The sequence below is a fragment of the Lepisosteus platostomus genome, chromosome 4 (assembly GCF_059453375.1).
Source record: "Lepisosteus platostomus isolate fLepPlt1 chromosome 4, fLepPlt1.hap1, whole genome shotgun sequence".
Lineage (NCBI taxonomy): Eukaryota > Metazoa > Chordata > Actinopteri > Semionotiformes > Lepisosteidae > Lepisosteus > Lepisosteus platostomus.
Window position 1 is genome coordinate 60,308,165 of NC_142614.1, and position 20,354 is coordinate 60,328,518.

General features: G+C 37.1%; 2 protein-coding genes across 2 annotated transcripts in view; both read right to left on the reverse strand.

Moving 5' to 3' along the window:
- On the reverse strand, window positions 1-19,947 carry kifl (kinesin family-like). The gene is made up of 19 exons (XM_088630813.1): window positions 19,766-19,947; window positions 18,671-18,793; window positions 17,630-17,722; window positions 15,883-15,943; window positions 14,702-14,853; window positions 14,390-14,488; window positions 13,100-13,315; window positions 12,520-12,683; window positions 11,744-11,865; window positions 11,207-11,280; window positions 10,646-10,735; window positions 9,843-9,942; window positions 9,552-9,744; window positions 8,826-9,006; window positions 8,055-8,265; window positions 7,434-7,594; window positions 1,964-2,166; window positions 1,359-1,437; window positions 1-680 (listed from the first exon to the last, which is right to left on the reverse strand). The coding sequence occupies exons 1-19, from the start codon at window positions 19,844-19,846 to the stop codon at window positions 636-638; spliced, it is 2,448 nt and encodes an 815-aa protein (XP_088486939.1). The 5' UTR covers window positions 19,847-19,947; the 3' UTR covers window positions 1-635.
- The window catches only part of LOC148673532 (uncharacterized), a 12,759-nt gene continuing 12,255 nt past the window's right edge, over window positions 19,851-20,354 (reverse strand). Inside the window, exon 6 of the mRNA XM_088630814.1 lies at window positions 19,851-19,858. Coding sequence (XP_088486940.1) covers window positions 19,851-19,858 — 8 coding nt within the window. The remainder of the gene's footprint in view (window positions 19,859-20,354) is intronic.

Sequence of the window (20,354 nt, forward strand, 5' to 3'; positions counted from 1 at the left end):
TGTTTTAAAAACCATTGAGATAAATAAGTTGTGGATTAAGCAAGGGGACTGCCTGATCCACCCTTCTGAAATTTCAAGCTCTCGGTATTGGAAAATGTTATGTGGTTTTGGCGAGTAATTGCAGGTTTGGCAGACAGTATGCCAGGGATTAAGGAATTCAAACCTTAAAATATGTTCTATCCCATTTATTTTTAATAATTACTTACTTGTAGTCCAATAACAGGTCATGGTGAGCCAGTCAGTGAGACAATAGTTTGATATATGCAAAGAACCTTGCAATTCTATCATTTTTTCAAATATTTAAACATCCACATTTGATTATGACTAACAAAAAAGGAAGTGAACGATTAATCAAAGATATTGGCTTTATGTCCAACTCTGTTAGGTCCCAGCCTTTTCTCCTGTGCATTTCAGAATACTGTAAATGGCAAAACCTAAACCTTACATGACATAATACCTTTCAGCCTTGACAAAGCTGTTAGGTTACACACAAAAGGATTGAAGTTCTTATGAAAATACTGCTTTTTACTACATACACTGCTTTATTTATTCTTTTATCATTTTGAAAGGCTGTGGATCTCATGTTCTTCTTAAGAGAAAAAAAGCTGGTTTGTATTCCAAGAAGCAGTCTGGTGTTAAACCTCTTCCACAGACTGTCCTGATTTTAATTTTAAAATCATCTGTAATAGAAGGAAAGCACAATAAATTCATACAATTAAACACTAGTTCCATAGTTTGTATAAGAATGGTATAAATATAATTTAAACAGAATGATTTTCTTGACAAGGGGTTTGCCACTCTTCTACAATATTTCAGTTAATTTTCAAGTGTTTCTTCAAAATAATGGTTTGAGATTAGTTTACACGAGTTTTTATTTTGAGAAAGTATCTTCTCTAAGATATAAACTTTCTTGTCTTGAAAACTTGTAATCTTTTCTTCCTAAGAATGAACCTTGTAAACCTGGTTTTCAGAACCCCAACACTTTCCTATTTTCTGGTCCAGTTTAGCTATCAATTACCTAATTGAATGGTAAACTGAAATAATCTTATAATTATACATTTGAATTAATTTCAGTTCTTGCATTTGAATTAATTGCCACTCTTAGATCGTTATAAATGTTTAAGTTATTTGAAATCTGCCACTATTTCAGTGAGTGAAAAAATAAATTTAATATTAAGGAAATTATTTTAAGACTTTAATTATCTCAGGAATGCATTCTGCTCTAATTCCAATCAGAAAACACTGCACTCCAACAAAATTGGGCATTCACAATGAATTCCTTGAAAACCTGATGAATTCCTCAAAAAACACAAAACCCTCTTAGGGCATGCATAGAATTGTATTTTTTTCCATCTTACCTCTTTCAGATGAGCTATCTCTTTACTTTCAGAATTTTTCTGCACATTATTAGTTATTGCTTTAACTCGTGTGGCATAGCTGAAAAAAAATAAATCTTTAAGAAAATACGTAGACATATTTCATTTATCTACAATTCTCTTATAACAGACAATATTCTTACTGCATAATAACAGTATTCATCTGAAAGTGTCAATGGAATCGGAGAGGAAGAGTATTTAAACCTGAGAACAGAAAGTACTTCTTTACCCTAAAGGTTGTGTGAGTTTGGATCAAGTTACCAATTTATGTTATTTTGCCAATATCCTAGTTTATTTTGTGTCACTGTCACATGGTGAGTGAAATTCTGAAATCTAGTTTTTAATTTATTATGAAAAACCTACAGTGTATATTATATTAAAATAGATTTTGTTCGGTCTAAAATATTTGAGAGATTAAGTCTGTGTCTTAAACAAATGCAAGTTCTTGCTAAAAGACTCAGATAATTCATCCACATAGCAGCCCTTCAAAGCTGGTCATTTTTTATTCTCTTTGAAAAGGAGACTCTGAAATAACATTATATACAAGTAGGCAGTAAAATAAAAAAAACATGGTGAACAATACATACATCAGTGACGTTAGGGTTTCTTCAACATTGTAGTCAGAGGGAGATATGTTCACAAACATAAGTGTTTTGGCATTTCCTCCCAATGAGTCCTGCATGACTTGAGTCAGTTTGTTGTTGCGGTAAGGTATAAAGCATTGCTCAGTTGAAAGGGCAAATATAACGTCACTCAAAGCACTCAAAGACTTGTTGATGGAATTGGCCTCCTGTAATTCTCAGAAAATAGAAACATAGAAAATAGTAAGTAGTCTTCCTTTGAGTGAAGAGAAACACTCACCAGTGTTCAGGTGAGTTTTGAAATTTCTGAATTAAGTCTCCTATCCATATTAGTAAACTTAATACACATTTAATTAAATGCTTCTTAAATTAAAGTTGTACAATATCAATGCAACACTGACCTCTAATAAATGTAATTAAATATTTAAAAATAAAAAAAATAAGAAGGCCTAAACAAAATTACAGATCAAAATATGATACATTTACAGTGTGAAAATATTGTGTTTACAGTGTAAAGCAATACAAATGCCAGTAAGCATCAGATATGATCCCCCTGAATATTAACACAATCCTGCCACTGTTGAAGTATGTGATTAAACTCTGGACAGAACTGCTGTGGAATGTTCCGCAACTCAATGTGTCCCCTTTAAGCTGCATTATCAAATTTGTCCCACATTGGTTCTGTTGGGTCAGGTCTTAAGAAAAAGCTGGACACAGCAAGATCTGTTTTCTTGTTGCCATACCATTGTAATCCTACCAGTGTGAAGAGACTCACTGTCCTGCTGGAAAAATTGACACTTCAGGATATGATTGCTGGGATGGAAAAATGATTGGCTCAGGGATGGTATCAATGTATTGCTGAGCTAAATATTTTTAATGTGAAAGGAGATTCCTTCACCTCATGGGCTGGCTTGAACTAAGCAACAGTCACCATAACGTTCACCACAACATCTCCACATACTGTCTTTCATCATACCTGGGGCAAAACAACTTACTTGGTGAATAAAACACTCCACCACCCTTTTAGTCTCTTTGGATGTTTTTTGTCATACAGAATATCACTATTGGATTTTTTTTGTCATACAGAATATCACTATTTAATCAACTATTTCATCAAGACAACAAGATCAACTATTTCATCAAAATAATATTAAGGATATACAAAACCACTGAGAGATTGGATAATGAGCTATGTCTTAGTAGTAGTGAAGACATTCCATGTTACTTGCATTGCCATGTTGACTTGAGTTCATTTATATATTAAATTTCACAAAAATCCTAGGTGCAATGAACACATGAACACACTCTACGACTGCACAGTAGAGAGGAAAAAAAACCTTTGTTCCAATTCAGGGGAAAACCTCTGGTGGCCACGGCGGAACAGACACCCCCACCCCGGGCATACTAGCAATGGATAAGTGAGTAGCTGAAATGTCTGAGGGAGTGGTGTGGATATAAAGGTCAACTACAGAGGAGGATGAATGGCTCAGTGCATTAACAGTAGGAACATGTCGATTGGAGCTGGGTGGTGAGAATTGATTATAGTCGAATAGAAGATTGTGAAAGTCCGGAACTTGAAGAGGAGAAGGAGCTGCATTGGGCATCAGGTTGAGGAACTTGAGTATCTGTAAATAAGAAAGGGTGTCCGCTGCGACCTTAGAAGGTCCAGGGAGGTGTTCAGCTCTGACAAGGAAGTTATGGGTAACAGAAATCCAGGTGAGACGGCGGAGGAGGCTTGAAATTAGGAGGGAATAGAATCTTCCTTTATTGATTAAAATGGTGGATTTGTTATCACAATGAAATGTGAATTGATTTTCTGACCCACTGGTGTCCCCAGATGTGGGCAGCAGAAACATTAGCATAGAGTTCCAGAAGGGCTCATACACGTGGGGAGAGCTTCTGGATTTGAGAGGGCCAGAAACTACAAAACCATTGAGCCTCAAATATACCTGCAAATCTGACAGCGGAGGATTCAGTGAAGGGAGACGAATCATGTGGAGCAGAACACCAATCATTCTAAAACACAGAGAGGCCATTCCAGTTTCGAAGTAAAACACTCCACATTCTGATATCCATCCGAGTGTCGACTGATATAGTGACGTGTGCGTTGAGAGACTTGAGGTATAATACTGATAGCATAATTTAAATGCCCCAACAAGGATAGCAAGTTGCGTTTAGTAATAGAATTCGAAATCTGAAAATGAGAGATGAGGGAACAAATATGAGACAGCTTGTCAGGAGGAAGGCAAGCATCAAATTTAACAGGGTCAAAAGTGATGCCCAAGAATTCCAGAGTCGTAAGAGGACCTATAGATTTCTGAGGAGACAAGGGAACACCGAGGAAAGAAAACAGAGTGGAGATATTAGTTAAAGCGAGTGCAGGAGGGTCAGCTGGCGGAGAGATGAAGAGAATATCATTGAGGAGGTGAAGGAGAAAAGGTCATTGGTAGGTGTTAAGCAAAATCCAGCAGAGAGCGTGTCGAAGATCTTAGGGCTACTGGACCAACCAAAGGTGAGCTGAGTAGCAAAATAGTACCTATTGTCCCATTGTATACCAAAAAGATGACGAAGAGATAGGTGGATAGGCATGAGCTTGAAAGCATCCGAAATATCCGCTTTGGCTAGCCAGGCACCACGGCCAGCTAATTTGATGCAATGGATGGATAGTAATATAATGAAGAGAAAACAGGTGATGTGGGATGAGAGAATTAACACTGCTGTCCCTTTCTGGGGCAGAAAGGTCAGTGAAAAGGAGTAGCAATGCCAATAGGGTTGAAAAAGGAGACTCAAGGAAGGTGCCAATGAGAAAACCTTTTTGGAGCTCAGCTTGAATCAAGGCAGTGACCATCTTAGGTTCAGCAGTTGCGGAACAAAGGTTGGGACAAGAATAGGATGAAGCTAGAATTGAAGACAGGCCAGTAGAAAATCCGTTTTGGAGGCCATCTAGAGGGGTCTGGATGATTCTGAAGGGCGCGTACCGGGGCAGGAATACAGATGGGTGTATGAACTTGTAAGAGGGTAGGTAGACAATTTGGAGCAATGGGACAGATGAGTCTAGAGTGGGCATCACCACAGAAATTACAAATGTGCAGATAGGGGCATACCTCAGCTGAACAAGAAGAATGGTTAAAATTATCGCAAATCTTTTTAGACCTAAAAAATTTAATTGGACGTGCGTATTTGTCCAAAGATGAGGAACGAAACAGAGGATTGAATGAATAGAAGGGGGAAAGGAAGGGTGGGGGGTGGGAGAAGAGGCAGAGGCTGCAGCTCTAGGACAGAACGAGGTAGAATGAGCAATAGAAGCACAAATCCTACAGGCATGGGCTCAGAGGCCACTAAAAATTCTGTGAAAAAGGTCACTATCAGGAGAGTACCAGTCAACAATATGATTATCTGCAGCGAAAGTAGCTGCAGCTTTAGCTGAAAAAGATTTGTGGTATTCATAAAATAAAGAACCGCCATAACGAACAGAAAGATCAGCGATATAATACATATAGTGGTCCAGCTCCTGGGGCGCCTAAGGCGGTAGACAGAACAAATGACAGAATAAATTCGCCGAGGGTCAAACGTCTGAGAAGATATAGGTCCCGGGATTTTAAAGAAATTTTAAAGATCGCCGAAATCCACTACTCGATGATCAATAATCTCCGAGCTAGCTAGGAGGAGAGAAACAAGATTGACATCTTTACCTTCGAGAATCTGGTGGCGCAAATAAGGAGCGGGAATATGAGGATGGAGTGAAACTGAGAGCCTGGGGCAATAGCTTTACTGAGGGTGAAATCTGACACCTTGACGGGTAGAGGGAGACTGAAGACAGGTGGGGCTGAAGCAGCGGGCGGAGCTGAATGGAGGGATTACTCAAGCTTGAGCAGACTGGAGTTGATGTCGGCTACAGAGCTAGGAAAGGATCAGAGAATTTGAGAAACGTGCAGGGAAACCTGAAGAGAAGGGGTATCCACTAGAGAGCTCGGTGGCTGTGCAGGAGGAGAAGACGGACCTGGGGAGCCGAAAGAAGGAGGAGGAGCTGTCTGTTTTGCAGAAGGTGGAACTGAAGATACTGCAGTGGAGATAGAAGGAGGGAGAACTGTTTCAGCTGAGACGGAATTGCATAAAAGTAGACTGAGAGTGAGGTGGAATATAAATACATCTGTCGAATAGTGATTTGAGGAGCTTTGAAAGAGGCTAGTCTTTATAAAAAAGACGGGTTGGGGTAACCGCGGTAGTGCGGCAGCATAATGCGGGAGGCTGGAGTGTAGAAGCAGAAACATCGGCGACGTGGGAGACAGGTGGATTAGGTTGAAAACCAGGAGGCTGAGACGGCGAAACAGCAGAAAGTGAACAGTGTGGAGAATCTTCGAGGTGCTGGAGGAGAGAAAGGCGGTCTGAGTTTGGTAGGTAATTAGACGTGAGCTATTATAGGTCTAACGCTCAGAACTCAAAAGACTTTAATTCAAAACTTTAGACGTGCGCGTAAGTGTGGTTAGGGTTTAAATAGGGAAGAGATAATTGAATGATAGAGGAAGGGGCGGAGCACCCCCAGCTTCTCCCCTAGAACTCCACGTATCGGTATCAGGAAAGTTCTAAATGAATTTTTTTTTTATTGAAAACTGCAGAAAGGCCAGAATATCACCCCTGTTACCAAAAAGCTTTGAAATGCAGTAGTACTCCAAATGTACGGTTTACATTATATTAGTTTATAGGCAAAGCTGAGGATGAATGATGATGAGTAGATAAGTCAGTCTAGAAACAGATTCCGCATTGTGGAGACAACAAGAGAAAGAATTTTCAGAGAGCACCCACATATTTACACTACTATAGTGCTTGTATTGCTTTTGTCTGACCAGAAACGTTCTGTTCATCTGTTTCCCGTTGTTCCTGATAAGTGGCTTCTTCCTCCTGCAGGAGGCCAGAAATGAAGTTGCCATCGGCTGTGCACTGTCATTTTTGTCTACTGTTTCTTGATTTGCTCTCTCATTTTAAACAGGGATTTCTTGTCTGTACTTTTTTTTTAGCAAAGATAAAAACCTTTTCTTTAACCTTCTTCTCCTGTATATGTTTTGTCTTAATACTCCCACTAAAGTAATGTCAATCCGTACAATCTTCTGCTGTGCTTCTTAGATTGTAGAATGGTAAATATTTATGTGTGGTATTTATGAGTTTTCCTCATTCCCTCACACACCTGAAGGCAGTTCCACAGCTGAAATTATGTTTTTCATTCTTTCCCTTTGGTTTCCACCATATCATTTATCTCTACTAGTTCCTTTGGAAGTCATGTGTTGACACAGCTACCCCATCCTAACCTCTTCTGTCTATTTATGAGTGTTTTGTAACCTTAGCTTAGGACTTGATGAAAGTGGCTGAATAAGATAGTGGCAAATCATGAGCAATGTTCCTCTGCTTAAACTGTATATACAGTAATGTTATATTTAACATTTTCATCTGCTTTGCTCTCTCTGATAGATAGCAAACATACCTTCAGCTGTTCATCTTTGGCTCCAGTCTTTGCAGCCCGCTCGCTTCCTGCTAAATCAACCAGACTGAGTTTGCCATAAGTGACACTCCCATTGGTGCGGTTTGTGCTTTCAACGGTAACCCCGATGATTAGGTGAGAACGGGAACTTTCAGAATTCATTTCTGTTAAAATGTAATACATGCAGTATAGGTGTAAGTTTATTTAAAGTAAATGGGACAGGGACAAGACGAGAAATAATGTGCATACTGTACATACAGTACAGCACTTAGAGATGATAATGCACATTACTTATAGAACCTGTGTTTTAATAAGTGATATCAAGCAACAAGACAAACGCTAATAAAGCCCCTCTAGATATCCATCAATATCCATACCCAGCGATAGATAACATTTAAAATATTTATCATTTTCATATTTGAAATACTATGTTAGTTCTCTTCAAACTAAAGATAGTATCATCCATCTTCTGTTTTTGTTATGCCATGCTTAACAGATATTTTATATTCAAATTTCTTAATTGTCAGTAATGATTTCTTCACCATGCACTAGTGTTGACTTTATCTAAAATGATTAATCACAAGCCTTTAACATGGTTGTTTTGACGTTTCATTAAGCACATACTTGTGTCTGCGATATGGCGGTTTGTACAGCCTTGTTCGAAGAGTGCAAAAAGCTCTTCGGCACTGGCAGCTTCTTTTGTCTCTGCCCCCTGGACAAACACAAGTCCCTTTCTGTCTTTCTTGATTTCAGTCTTCCTGTTGAAAGCCTCATTTGGATTTGCAAAGAGGTCCAGCAGACGTTCGTTATACAACTCCAGCATGTAGACTGAGACCTGGCAAGTAGAAGAAGAATTTGATTCTACATTTTATGGAAGTTTTAGGCATATAAAATGTGTTGGACTTTGCATCAGTTTTATTTTTTTGTTTTCCCTGTAATAACTAATACATAATTTGTTTCCCTGTTAAATGACACAAATATTTTTTGTCTGTGTTCACAAGATGGTCTGGATTGGAAACAACTTCTCAGAAGACTACATTTCTAAACATGCCCTTTGAATGCATGGCTTTACCTTGATCTGCTTTACTAAATATGGTGTATCCCTAGGCCAGCTTATCCAGCCATGATGACACCATATAGTAACTAACCTTTTCTACTGTGGCTTGGACTGCTACATATGAAATGGTGTGAGACAACCTTTTCATGTGAAATTGAAGTTTTTGTGTGAAAATAAATATGAATTGTTCACTCTACCCCTAAAACACGTTTACAGCAACTGAACTTCTGCGGTTCCCTTTCAGCCATAAACCACACTCACTAAATCTTCTCTCCCACTTCTGCTGTCTCCCTGATTTGCATATGAAAAATCTCAATGGCCAAATAACGTCATGTTACCTTGAAATCAAACTTCATTTTATTTTCCTCAATGATGTGAAACATTCTTTGAAAAGCTCTTGGTATGACACCAGGGTTTTTCAGTTCTTTGTCCCCTATCAAAGTGAAAGTCTTCCCAGAACCTGTCTGCCCATAAGCAAAAATGCAGACATTGTAGCCGTCCACTGCTGACTGAATTAACCTAACAGTAAAAGAATAAAGTTTACATTCTGCTCTCTGCAATGGAAGCCTCCAGAACTATAAAGGCCCTCCGAAGGTTTCCTCTTTCCCTGGGGTACAGAAGGAGATACAGTACTGTAATACACAGAAAAAATGTTCAGTAGTACAGTACATCTACTGTATGAGGACTTCAGGCAAGGGTCATTGATATCCCTCACTTGGGGTATGAGTAAAATAAACGACAAAATTTGTCTTCCACTTTCCTTTGTAGTGTTCATTTACCAGACATTTTAATCAAGTGAAGACACTTCAGAAGACACCTGGAGAAGGATCTACAGCCAAAATGTCTCTTTTCTTTTCAGCATGAAATTGACCTTTCCTTGTTCCTTTGCGGCCTACGCATGCTGATGCAGCTACAGGGTACCTACTTGAAATTATGATAATAAGCCTACTGGTATAGTGCCCACCCCAGAAGGAAGAGCATGCAAGTAAATGGAACAATTACCACACGGGGTAGATGAGCTTCCTCTTGTTTGTAACCTCACTGTTTTATACAGTATAAATTACCTGCTTGTGTCGTCGAAAATGTCCTCCTGTGTGCAGCTGCTGTTGAATACCTTATCAAACTGGAACTCTTTTAAACCCCGGGAGCTTTCTACGGTCACAGTGTAGTCATCTGGACAGTCAACAACAATCCTACTTCCACGTCCTATTTCCGATTTACTCAAAGGTCTTATGCGACAGAAGACTCTGATTTTACCTGGAAATGTATACAGCAGAGTTCATGTTATATTCTTTTATCCAGTCACATAATCTTTATACAACAACAGTCCCATTAACAAAAGCATTCACTATTACCTTTCATGTCTTCCACCATGTTGTAGTACTTTTTCCTCAGGACTCGTTCAGAGTTAAAATTCTCAATTAGATTTTTGTTCTCTTCTTTGACCTGTTTTAACTGTATAAAGCAGAAAACGTTAGATTTAGGTAAAGGTTCGTAACTTTCAGTTATAACAGTATTCAGAAAGTAAAATTAATGAAATCCCCATCTATCCAACTATTATATGGCATAATCAAAATCTAGCCTATTACAAATGGTTAATGTAAAACATTGGGACATCTTAATATGATCTCAGGTGAGATACAGTTATTGGACAAATAATATAGGTCTCTTAAAAGAAAATATGGAATTTAGGGAAATACAGTATAAAGCTATTGGCGGTTTCAGTTTATAATAAATAATGTTAGTAAGGTACACAAACTTCTAAAAGAATAGTTGTCTTTTATAAGATAGGTTATTATAAATGTCTTTCATTTGTGACATTACTTTGAAAAAACATTTCTCTGCTACAACAGTATACAGTATGTATACTTGTGCTGACATTGTAGTTAGAACTAGGGACTGCCACTGATCTGGTCAGTAGTCTCCGTTTACTGTGGAGTGGAGCACAACTTTCAAAAAGACTACTGAAAGAACAAGTACAGTAAGTACTGTATATGGCTGAAATGTAATATTAAATAGGTGTAGAAACAGATCATAAAAGAAAAAAGTTGGGAATATTGCAACTGGTTGCACAGTAATAATATATAAATGTATTATGCTAATAGGGTATGATTTTGTAAAAAGAACCACTTAGTCATGCTGTTGTGAAAATATTCACCTCTGTCTGCAGCACCAGGAGTTTCTGTGTGATGTTTTTCATTCTGTTAGTGGTGAAACAGTCATTCACTCCCACAATTTCTTCTATACCCTAAAGCATTCAGATTGTGTGATTAAAGAGACCACAAAAAAAGACTCAAGTATGGATCCTGAAATGTATTTCGCATTTCATTTTTATCCACCAAAACACTATCATAAGACTACGGTTAATGTAGTAATTAAAAAAAAAACACTTTTCTACATGACAGTTTGTAATTCATCTCAAATCTGTCTTCGCTAATCAATCCAACTAATTCTGATACCTTAACTATAGACATGTTAATTTGAAATAACACATGATAGCACTAGTCAAATACCTTTTGTGAATTAGCACATGACTGTATTTACAGTATAATATGAAGCACTATAGATTGAAATATGCACATAGAGTACCGTGTAATATGATAGATTGATACATGCTTTTTTTACATTTGTGGCCATCCTGACAGGAGGATTGTATGGAATAATTAGCTACTATCTAGCAAATAGACAAGACAGGACAGAAGATTTTCTGTCTACTTACAAGGCTATGTTCTTCATTAAGCTCTGTGTCCAGTGCTCCAATGTTAGGGTTTAATTCCCCTGTGCTGCCTGTTCCTGGAAAAAGCAGTAGGGAAAAACATTAAATTAACTAAGGCAATTGGATATGTCCATGAGATATTCCGGTTTAATTTATATCATTTAGTGTCTGTCAGTAATTGAATAATTGACTAGCAGTTAGACCCACTGACGCAAAACTTAACCCACACATATAGAAAATATTCTTTAATCATTTTCAATTCCAATACTATAAAGTTAAATAATTACAATAAGTAATTTCTAATTGCATGACAATGATAATACTAACAATGAAGATAGGACTGTAGCTCATCAAATAGATCCTGCAAGTCTATATATAACGGTTGATTACAATTAACGGGACACTCAATTAACATACTATAAATGTTATTGTAGTCAACTGCTATACTAGCATTGTGACTTTAAGTTACACAGGAAGAAGGAATAAAGAGCTGAAGTTAAATTTCTATGTCATTACTCATAGTCAAATCAAATATCTTACCACAACACATGAGAATAGATCCTTTTCGAATGCATTCCAAAGCAATATGAATAGTTTCTGTTTTCTGTAGTGTTTCCTGAGCTGTCTGGAGATTGCTACTGGGATCTACACCTAGGTTATTCCTGGAAGAAGAATAAAATGCCATTGATTTACATGAATATGATTTCCCTGTTTACAGGACTAGAAATATGAATTTATATGATCAGTTAGTCCACCTTACCAAGGTAAAGTGTCTTTTGAAATGCGTTACCAGATTGATGCATGAAGGCAGTACTTTTGAAGAGATATTAACATGAATGCAAACTAAAGAGAATAAGCATTATCTGGCAGCATTTTTATTCATGTTTTCAAAAACTAATATCCATGTGGAATGGAACTAAAAAGAAACATATTACAAAAATAGGTAATACAAAGACATCTTATTTATAATGTTGCCTTCGTAACAATACTGTTAGGACTTTTTTGGACAAGACAAGATTAGCAAGAACAATATTTTTAAGGCAACCTTAAATTCTTATCAATAAAATTGTGTAGTAATTAAAACAATTTGCTTTTGGTTCTTTTTGCTCACCTCCTAAATCTTAACATGACACAGAGTTGAATTTCATAGGGCAGAGTCTGTGTTAACCCTTGTCTGTGGTGGAGTAAAACATAGTCATGCCTTTTTAATCCATAAACCTAGAGGTGTATGGTTACATATTCTGAAAGGATAATCCAAAAACTAATCATTTGCAGACTAGGCGTTCCCTATTGAACAAAAACTGCTTACATCTCACCTGCTGAGATCTGCAATGTTTCCTTGATCTTTTTCACAATTCATTGCACTGCTTTGTGCTTGATTAAAGTGGTCCCTGGCTCTGTCACAAGCCAGAGTGTTCTGTGCTGACATGTGGTCAATGGCACACTTTGCTTCAGGAACTTCACGATAAAGATTATGGGCCTGTCTTGATGGAAACAATATGAGAATTAAAATGTATTTTTTATGAATTATGATAAAACTACTAAAAAGCACGTTGTGGGCACATTTATTAAAACACCTCAAGATTTTTCATTTGCTACAGAAAACACAAGCGGTAGTCTTCTGTGAATTACTATATCAATTCCCTCGCACATAATGTGCAGACGTTGTTATTAAACAGAGCCCTAAGCTGATATGTCAAAGAAGCACTTGAAGTTGGTCTGGAAGTGAAAGGAATATTATGTTGACCTTGGTAATGAAAATAAAGCAGCCCAGTGGCACAGTCTGGCCGCTTTGGGTGCTTCTTTACATCTCCAGTCCTGGTGGTCTGCAGTTTTTCAGGGTGGCATATTGTATTTTTCTTTCTTTAAACTAATGCAGTGTAGTGGTCCTCTCACCTTCTCAATGACAGCCCTCAGTAATATTGCACATGAAGGCAGCCTGGTTACACTATCTTCCTGTTCTTTCTGCCGGCCCTTCTCACTCCACAGGAACTCTGTAATCTCCCTCTCTCTCTTGTACAGGTTGTTTTTCAGAACCTCTAAACAGGCTTGAGCCCCCTCTAGCGACCTTTCCCTGTAATTGTTACTCTGGGCGTCATCGCCTCGATCCTCCTGTAGGTCAGAGAGAGGTTATCATTAATATATTGTTCAATGCCCACGTATTGTACAAGATATGAAAGCAAGCATTTACTCTACATATAATGAAATAAATAGCTTAAGAATATCAGTAAACCAGCACAGTTATTTTCCAAAATCTTTTAATGCTGACAAAAATACACACAATAAATTGATAATTCTACAGTGATTTAGGATAGGAATGACTTTCAGATGATATTGCCCTGATTTACCAATACTACAAATTATTTTTTTCCTAAATTAACAGGCAAAACTTCCCTCCCTAATGTTTGCAAATGCATGCTTTATAGTATGTGAGAATGAATTAATCTTATGTGTCTTTTAACAGCTAAGGTAGAATAGGGAGGAGAACAGGTTTGATTCTTGGTACCTATGGAAGATTTCAATGAAATATCTATTGAATCTAATTCTAATTCCTGCAGAAGTACTTTTTCATTAATCTTTGGTCATAAAAAGAAGATATTTTTGAAGTACTGTAGATTATGATAATGCCAATACAGAGAACTGAAAGGGTTTTAATATAGCTATCCAAAATGTTTCTTATGTTTTAATAATGATAATAATATTTGACTGGACTTCTGGACTTCCCTTTTTAGGTTGACATTTTTCTCACACCTTTTTCACCCTCCACCTTTGCAGTACCTTCCTGGTTCATTCCTTGCAATGATAATAATAATTAATAATAAATCCTCACACTTATATAGCACTTTTCTGGACATCCCACTCAAGGCACTTTACAGGAAATGGGGACTCCCCTCCACCACCACCAATGTGCAGCATCCTCACATAGTGGGGTATGATTGGGAAAGGTCAGCTGGCCAGGGTTACACCCCTACTCTTTTCAAGACACTCAGGGATTTGTAATGACCACAGAGAGTCAGGACCTCAATTTTACATCTCATCTGAAGGACAGTGCCTTTTTACAGTATTTTGTCCCCATTACTATACTGGGGATGAGCACCCCCTACTGGCCCCAGTAACACGTTTTCCAGCTGCAGCCTTAGTTTATCCCAGGAGTCTCTCCCATCCATGTACTGGCCAGGCTCACACCTGCTTAGCTCTAGTGGGCTGCCCGTTGTGAGTTGTAGGGTGATATGACTGCTGGCCATATGCTGGTTTTCCCTGTGGGGGTGTACAGCATTTCTCTGTCTGAAGCAAACACACATACAGAACAAAAAATGAGTACTAGAAAGGTTAGGGAATTCTTACAAAACAGGCTGAATAATATGCTTGATAGAAAGTTTACAGGTTCAGTTATGGGAGAACCATGAAGAACAGGTGGACATACAGAATAACAAAATACAGTAAAGAGGGAAATGCAACGGTTAAAACACATAGTTTAAAGAGATTTGGAAGACTCACTTTCAGCTTTATTTTTTCCAGCTCTTGTGCCTCCATCTCATTATGACCCGATATGATGCTAGATGTTGAAGGACTCTCTTTTACAGGGGAGCTCTTCAACATCTCCTGCACCTTCCCTAGTTCCATCCGAGCAATCTGGAGTTCTTGTAAAGCTACAGTACAACACACAGTAGTTTCAGTCATGCCCTAGACATGGGATACCCAGCTTCCAGTCTTTACAACACACTCACTCTAATGTATAACATACTGTAATTTGAATCATGCTATAGATGTGGGATAATACTCTTCAAGCATTTCTAATAACTCAACACACGATAAAAATATTAGTTACTGCTACTGCTACAGACACTAAGGGGGTACAATCAGCATTACTACACATGCTTTGCAGCCAGTAAAAACCTCTCTTGAATTGTCTCTGCAGTAGTCAATCAAACTGAAAATTGTGCAGTTAGAAGCCATCATTATATATTAAATATTCCCACTTTAATCAAAATATAATTAAGAAAGGATTTTTAATAAATATTTTACTTTCAAAACAAAATTGTAGTTGACTGGATCTGTCTCCTGGGTCCTATTATTCAATCTTTTTGACACAAAATTATACCATTCTTCTGAAGCCCTGGAGATCTATTAATATTATTCTATAAGAAGAAAATGAGTAAATCACAGAAAATGCAGAAACTGAAGCGTTGCTGATGTATACAAAGAAGCTTGCTGATTAAAAACAGATTCATTCCATTTTATTACAGTCAGCTTTTATCATGAAAACCCAATGATAAAAAATGAAAATATTCAATGTAATTCAAAACTACAAAATTATGAATCAGACATAAAAAACAGCATTTTCAATTTATGTGAATTTCTTCCCTCAGATGTCTATCTAGGTCAGAAAAGATGGTGGTCAGACAAAAGCACAAAAAAGCCATATGAATTGCAAAATTACCATGCAAATTTACCATGATAAGGGTTTATAAGGCATATAGCACATCAAATATCCATTTATTGGACATCACTTCTTTGAAGTATCCTTCTTTTCATGTCTGTTGCCCATAGGGATTTCTATAGAAATCTGAGCTGTTTTAGGGTTAGTTTTGATTAATGACAGTTTATAGCAAAATCCTTATGGAAGGAACTTCACTGATTAACTTTTCACAGATCACTGCATTATGGTAGAAACTTACTTGAAGCCTGGTGAATGTGCAGCAGGTCTAATTTTTTTGAGAACAGCTCCAGAATCTTGCTCTGCAAAATCCACATTATCTTTTAAATTACAGCACATGACATAAATCACTTAAGTGCATTCCCACAACTAAAATGACCTTTTGCGATGCTCATTCTATTTGTTCCCTCATAGTTCTTACTCATTTACTTCCTATTTAAACAATTTTGTGCAGGAAGAAAAAATAGCATTTGACCTATATTATATCCAAATATAACCAAAACCAAAAAGATTAAAGTTAAGTCTACAAGGGCATGCAAACTATACATTTTATTCCAGTCCCAATGTGGATCTAGTATTATTTGCGGACCACTAACTCTAACTTCATTTACGTACAACTAGCCAATAAGATATTGCAAGTGTAAATATATAAAAATTTTAATATAGTATTAGTTTATTTACAGTTAAAACAGCATAAAGATACCTGTCAAATACTGTAAGTAGAAATTTGACTGATGAATTTTCAAACATATTTCTGCACTTCTGAGCAATTTTGTTGTTTGGTGTAAAGTTAGTGTTATCTGAGCCCTATATATAAGGATAATAACAGCCCCCAATTAAGGTTAGGGTTAGAAATACCATACACTGTGCAGTTTTATGGGAGGGTGATATCTGCATTTCAAACTGAGCAAAGAAGTTTAGAGCTGTGTTTTTGTAATATAGCTCAAAGATTTCGTGTGAACTGTACATTGGCTCTCATCTATGGTTAATCCTATTGAAATCTTTATAACCAAATCCAACCAACAAAAATGTAGGGAATTAAAACTGAAATAGTAGTATGAATTTAGACTTTTAGATTCAAAATCTTTTGTCAATATCTGCTAAGGTTTCAATAGCTGTTGCGACAGGTCTTCTGCAACAGTATCGATGCAAACCACATTTGAGTGATGTTCAAACGATTTTCAATTCACCTACACAGACTGTGAACGTGTGTCCAATTCAGATGTGTCATTGAATGTTGCATGCATGCATTCTTAATTTCATGTGTGCATGGTTTTTTATTCTAGGGTCGGTGCATGATGAACCTTTCAAGGTTTGATCAAATTTGTTACCAAATACTCATGCAAAGAAAGTTGCATAGGAAAGTAAATCAGCTGATGGTTGGTTGCTACCAGTTGAGGTGGGGGAAGCTACCTTTCATTATTTCCCAGTGACATGGCAGATGTAATCATTTCAAAACAGCAGAAAACCAACTGAAGATAACCTCAGATCTGAACTGTGGAAGTCATAGTGAGACCTGATCTCCAAATCAGAGTATCAAGACTCTCAAACTGTAACATTGCCCTTGGAAATGATGAAACCACTATCTACAGTATAAACATCTAGACATGTTAAACTTTTGTGCCAGATAGGTACCCTAAAACCTTATGTTCACAGGAATGCCATTAGAGTGGAATCCAATAGTGAGGTGCTAAACCTTTGATCCTGTACTATTTACTCTGTACACTGCAGTTATCTGTATATTCAGTAAAGAGCATTTGTTCTATTTTTGGAGTCTGATTTTGGGCAAGAAAAGGAGATGTCCTGTGCACACCTCCACCATGGTATGTCATTGCATTAATATACAGATCTAAAAAATCATCATGTTTTATCACAAATTAAAAATAAGAAAGTGAAACAATATACAGTAGCTACAGATATACTGTAAATCCCAGTAAATCAGGGCTTCAGGAGAAAAAGGAAAGGAGGAAATAAACAGAAAGAATCACCTTTTCCTTTTCCCACTTGGTAGAGTCAGTTCTGTTTTTTTCCTCAACAACAGTTTTCTCTTCAATAAGTTGATGGTTTAAATTTTGAAGCTCCTAGACAAGAGAAGGAGACGTATACAGTATATAATATATTTGAGAGTGATTTGTTTTTCAAGAAGTCCCATCTAAAAAAAAAAATCCTCACACTGACGTTTCTTTAGCAGTAGGGACTCTTACTAAATCAAATTAAATCAGACCTTATGTCAACACTACATTTCAAAGTTTGCTTGCTTGCTGCATCTGATTACTATTGGTTTTGAAAAGCCATGGAAAGGTGCCACTGGTTAGTGACTCAACATAGTAATACTTCATTATGTCATACCCATGGGAATGCCAGCTCACACAGCGAATGGCGAGTCTCCGATAGGTCTGCCAATTCATCAGTTGGCGTGGCGACAAAATCGGGGTGATTATCAATGCCACCAAAGCAAAAGCCGATACTTATTTTGTTCTGTCAGATATTTAAGTCCAGCAGTAACAGCTTCCCATTCTCAGTCATCAAGTCAATTCTCATGTTTTGGTGTTCTCTGGCTTGCTAGTGGATAATTTTTCTCTGGTTTTGACCTATTCATCACTTTGACCATTCTCACCTCCCATTTACTGACCCGGCCTGTATGACCTTGGTCTGGACTGATCTCTGACCTCTACCTGTTTTTCAACTCCTTTTTGAATAGTCTCGGTGCTTCACCATAAATACGGATTGTGTGTGAAACTTAGGTTTCACATTTACCAGTTTGTGTTGCCCCTTATCTGCAGAGCCTGCTCCTGGATTTTCCTCTATCTCCTGGCCACTGCCTCCATCAGGTCAGCGAAACACATCAATTGTGTGTTGTGCCAATATACTGTAGCATACAGTAGCTTCAGCATCATTTCTTCCTTAGAATATTAACCTTTGCATTCATTATTATGGTAGAAATTGTACATAAAGAAAATATATCATTTGAAATTATCAGATATTAATTAATTTCTGATAATTAATTGGCAGGGGAAATGAAAACTTACCTTTATTGTCTCTTCATAGCAGATATTTTTTCTTTCAGTGTTTTTCTGATATATCTCTAGTATTCTCTTCACAGTATTCATTTTGTTTTGGTAGTGTTTTCTTATGAACTCGGCGGTTTTCTCCTAAGCTTACAAAAAAAACCTTTATAAATCCTTATTGCTTATGTGCTTATTATACTGTACTGTAGGTGTATTCTTAAAAGAAGTATTTGCACCTTTAAACATAGGATCTAAGCCAAAAAAATACCCGTATGGTTACTCTTGCAAGGCAATGTTTGCACATTCTGGGACAGAGTTTTCACAATCTTAGTTTATTGCAGGACTAACATATTCTCGTGAGGGTTTTGAGGAATGATGCAGTAATAAATAGAAACAGAATTACACAACTGCAGTATGCTGAAGGACATTAAAAGTTAAAACAAAAAGGTTATTGATTTCAAACTCATTCGTCGCATTTTGTTTTCATATGGTTGTGTAATGATCTGTTCCTGTTTAATTACCAATTCCCTCATTCATGTTCATTTAGAAATGCTACTGTTTGCTGGTTTGTCAACTGCTCCCAAGGTTCCTTTGTAGCCAGGCTGCAGTTCCTTCTCCTCCCTCTAGGGCCCAAGATCATTTCATTTTCTTTGTTCATAGTTTACTTACAAATTGTAGCAATTATTAAAATGTACAGTTCTTAGCAAAAAGTGTCTACCAATACCACTATTTTAGGACAGAGTACTAGGAATCGTACAATAAACATTTACTGTATATGTCAGAAGTGCCAACAAATCAGTATTGTCTCTAACAATGGCTAGCAGTAATGCAAATAACATTTGCGTGACCTGTCATCTGCCAGTCTTGACTGAACCACCACATTATCTACAGCTGCTAAAGAATGAGGAAAAAAGGTCTTCTGGGTAAAGTCAGATGGAAAGATGTAAAAAAAAATTAAAAATCAGGTAATATACAGTATAAATGTGGCATATTATCTTTATATCCCAATACTTGCACAAACATGCTGGTAACTGTTAGTTACATATGGCAAAGTAATTTAGCTTTATTTCTTCATTTCAATATGCCTAGTGTCTCTACATACAACATTTAAGGAACCTGGTTTTCTTTAGCTGCAATTTGGAAGTTCTCTTCTAGTTCCTGGATGATATTCAAATGTTTGTTTTTCATTAGTTGCATATCTTCAGCTACCTGTGTAAGAGAAAAAAAAACTATGTTACTAATCTGATCTCCTCTTTTCAATAATGATCACCAGAATATTCAAGCATATTCAAGCCTCCTCTTTTCTTTAAACATACAAAATGTATGAGCAACTACAGGTATCTATTAACAAGTTGTAAGGTAAACAGATTGCAGCTCACATAGAAGGTTAATAATTGTTGGTGGATATAGAATAAAATATTCCTTAAAAATCCTCCTACATTCATTCTCCACACTCGTCAATTTAAAGCTTTCCTGTCCTACTATACAGTACCTTGCTTTCTTTGTTAACAAAAAACATCTTTTTTACCACAGAGATGAACTGTTGCATATTAAACCACATCATTAGGTGTGTAAGAAATGTATTTGCAGTTTTCTATTTTCTAACCACTGCATCCAATTTTGGGTCATTGGGGAGCTGGAGCCCGTCCCAGCAAGCACGGGGCGTAAGGCGGGGTACTCCCTAGACAGGACCCCTTGGGCATGT

Coding starts and splice junctions, on each gene's coding strand:
- kifl (XM_088630813.1), bottom strand. CDS start 19,846: ATGCAACTAATGAAAAACAAACATTTGAATATCATCCAGGAACTAGAA. Junction 9,943..10,645: donor TCCTGGTGCTGCAGACAGAG/GTGAATATTTTC, acceptor TGCTTTATACAG/TTAAAACAGGTCAAAGAAGA. Junction 1,438..1,963: donor GAAACCCTAACGTCACTGAT/GTATGTATTGTT, acceptor ATTTTTTTTCAG/CTATGCCACACGAGTTAAAG.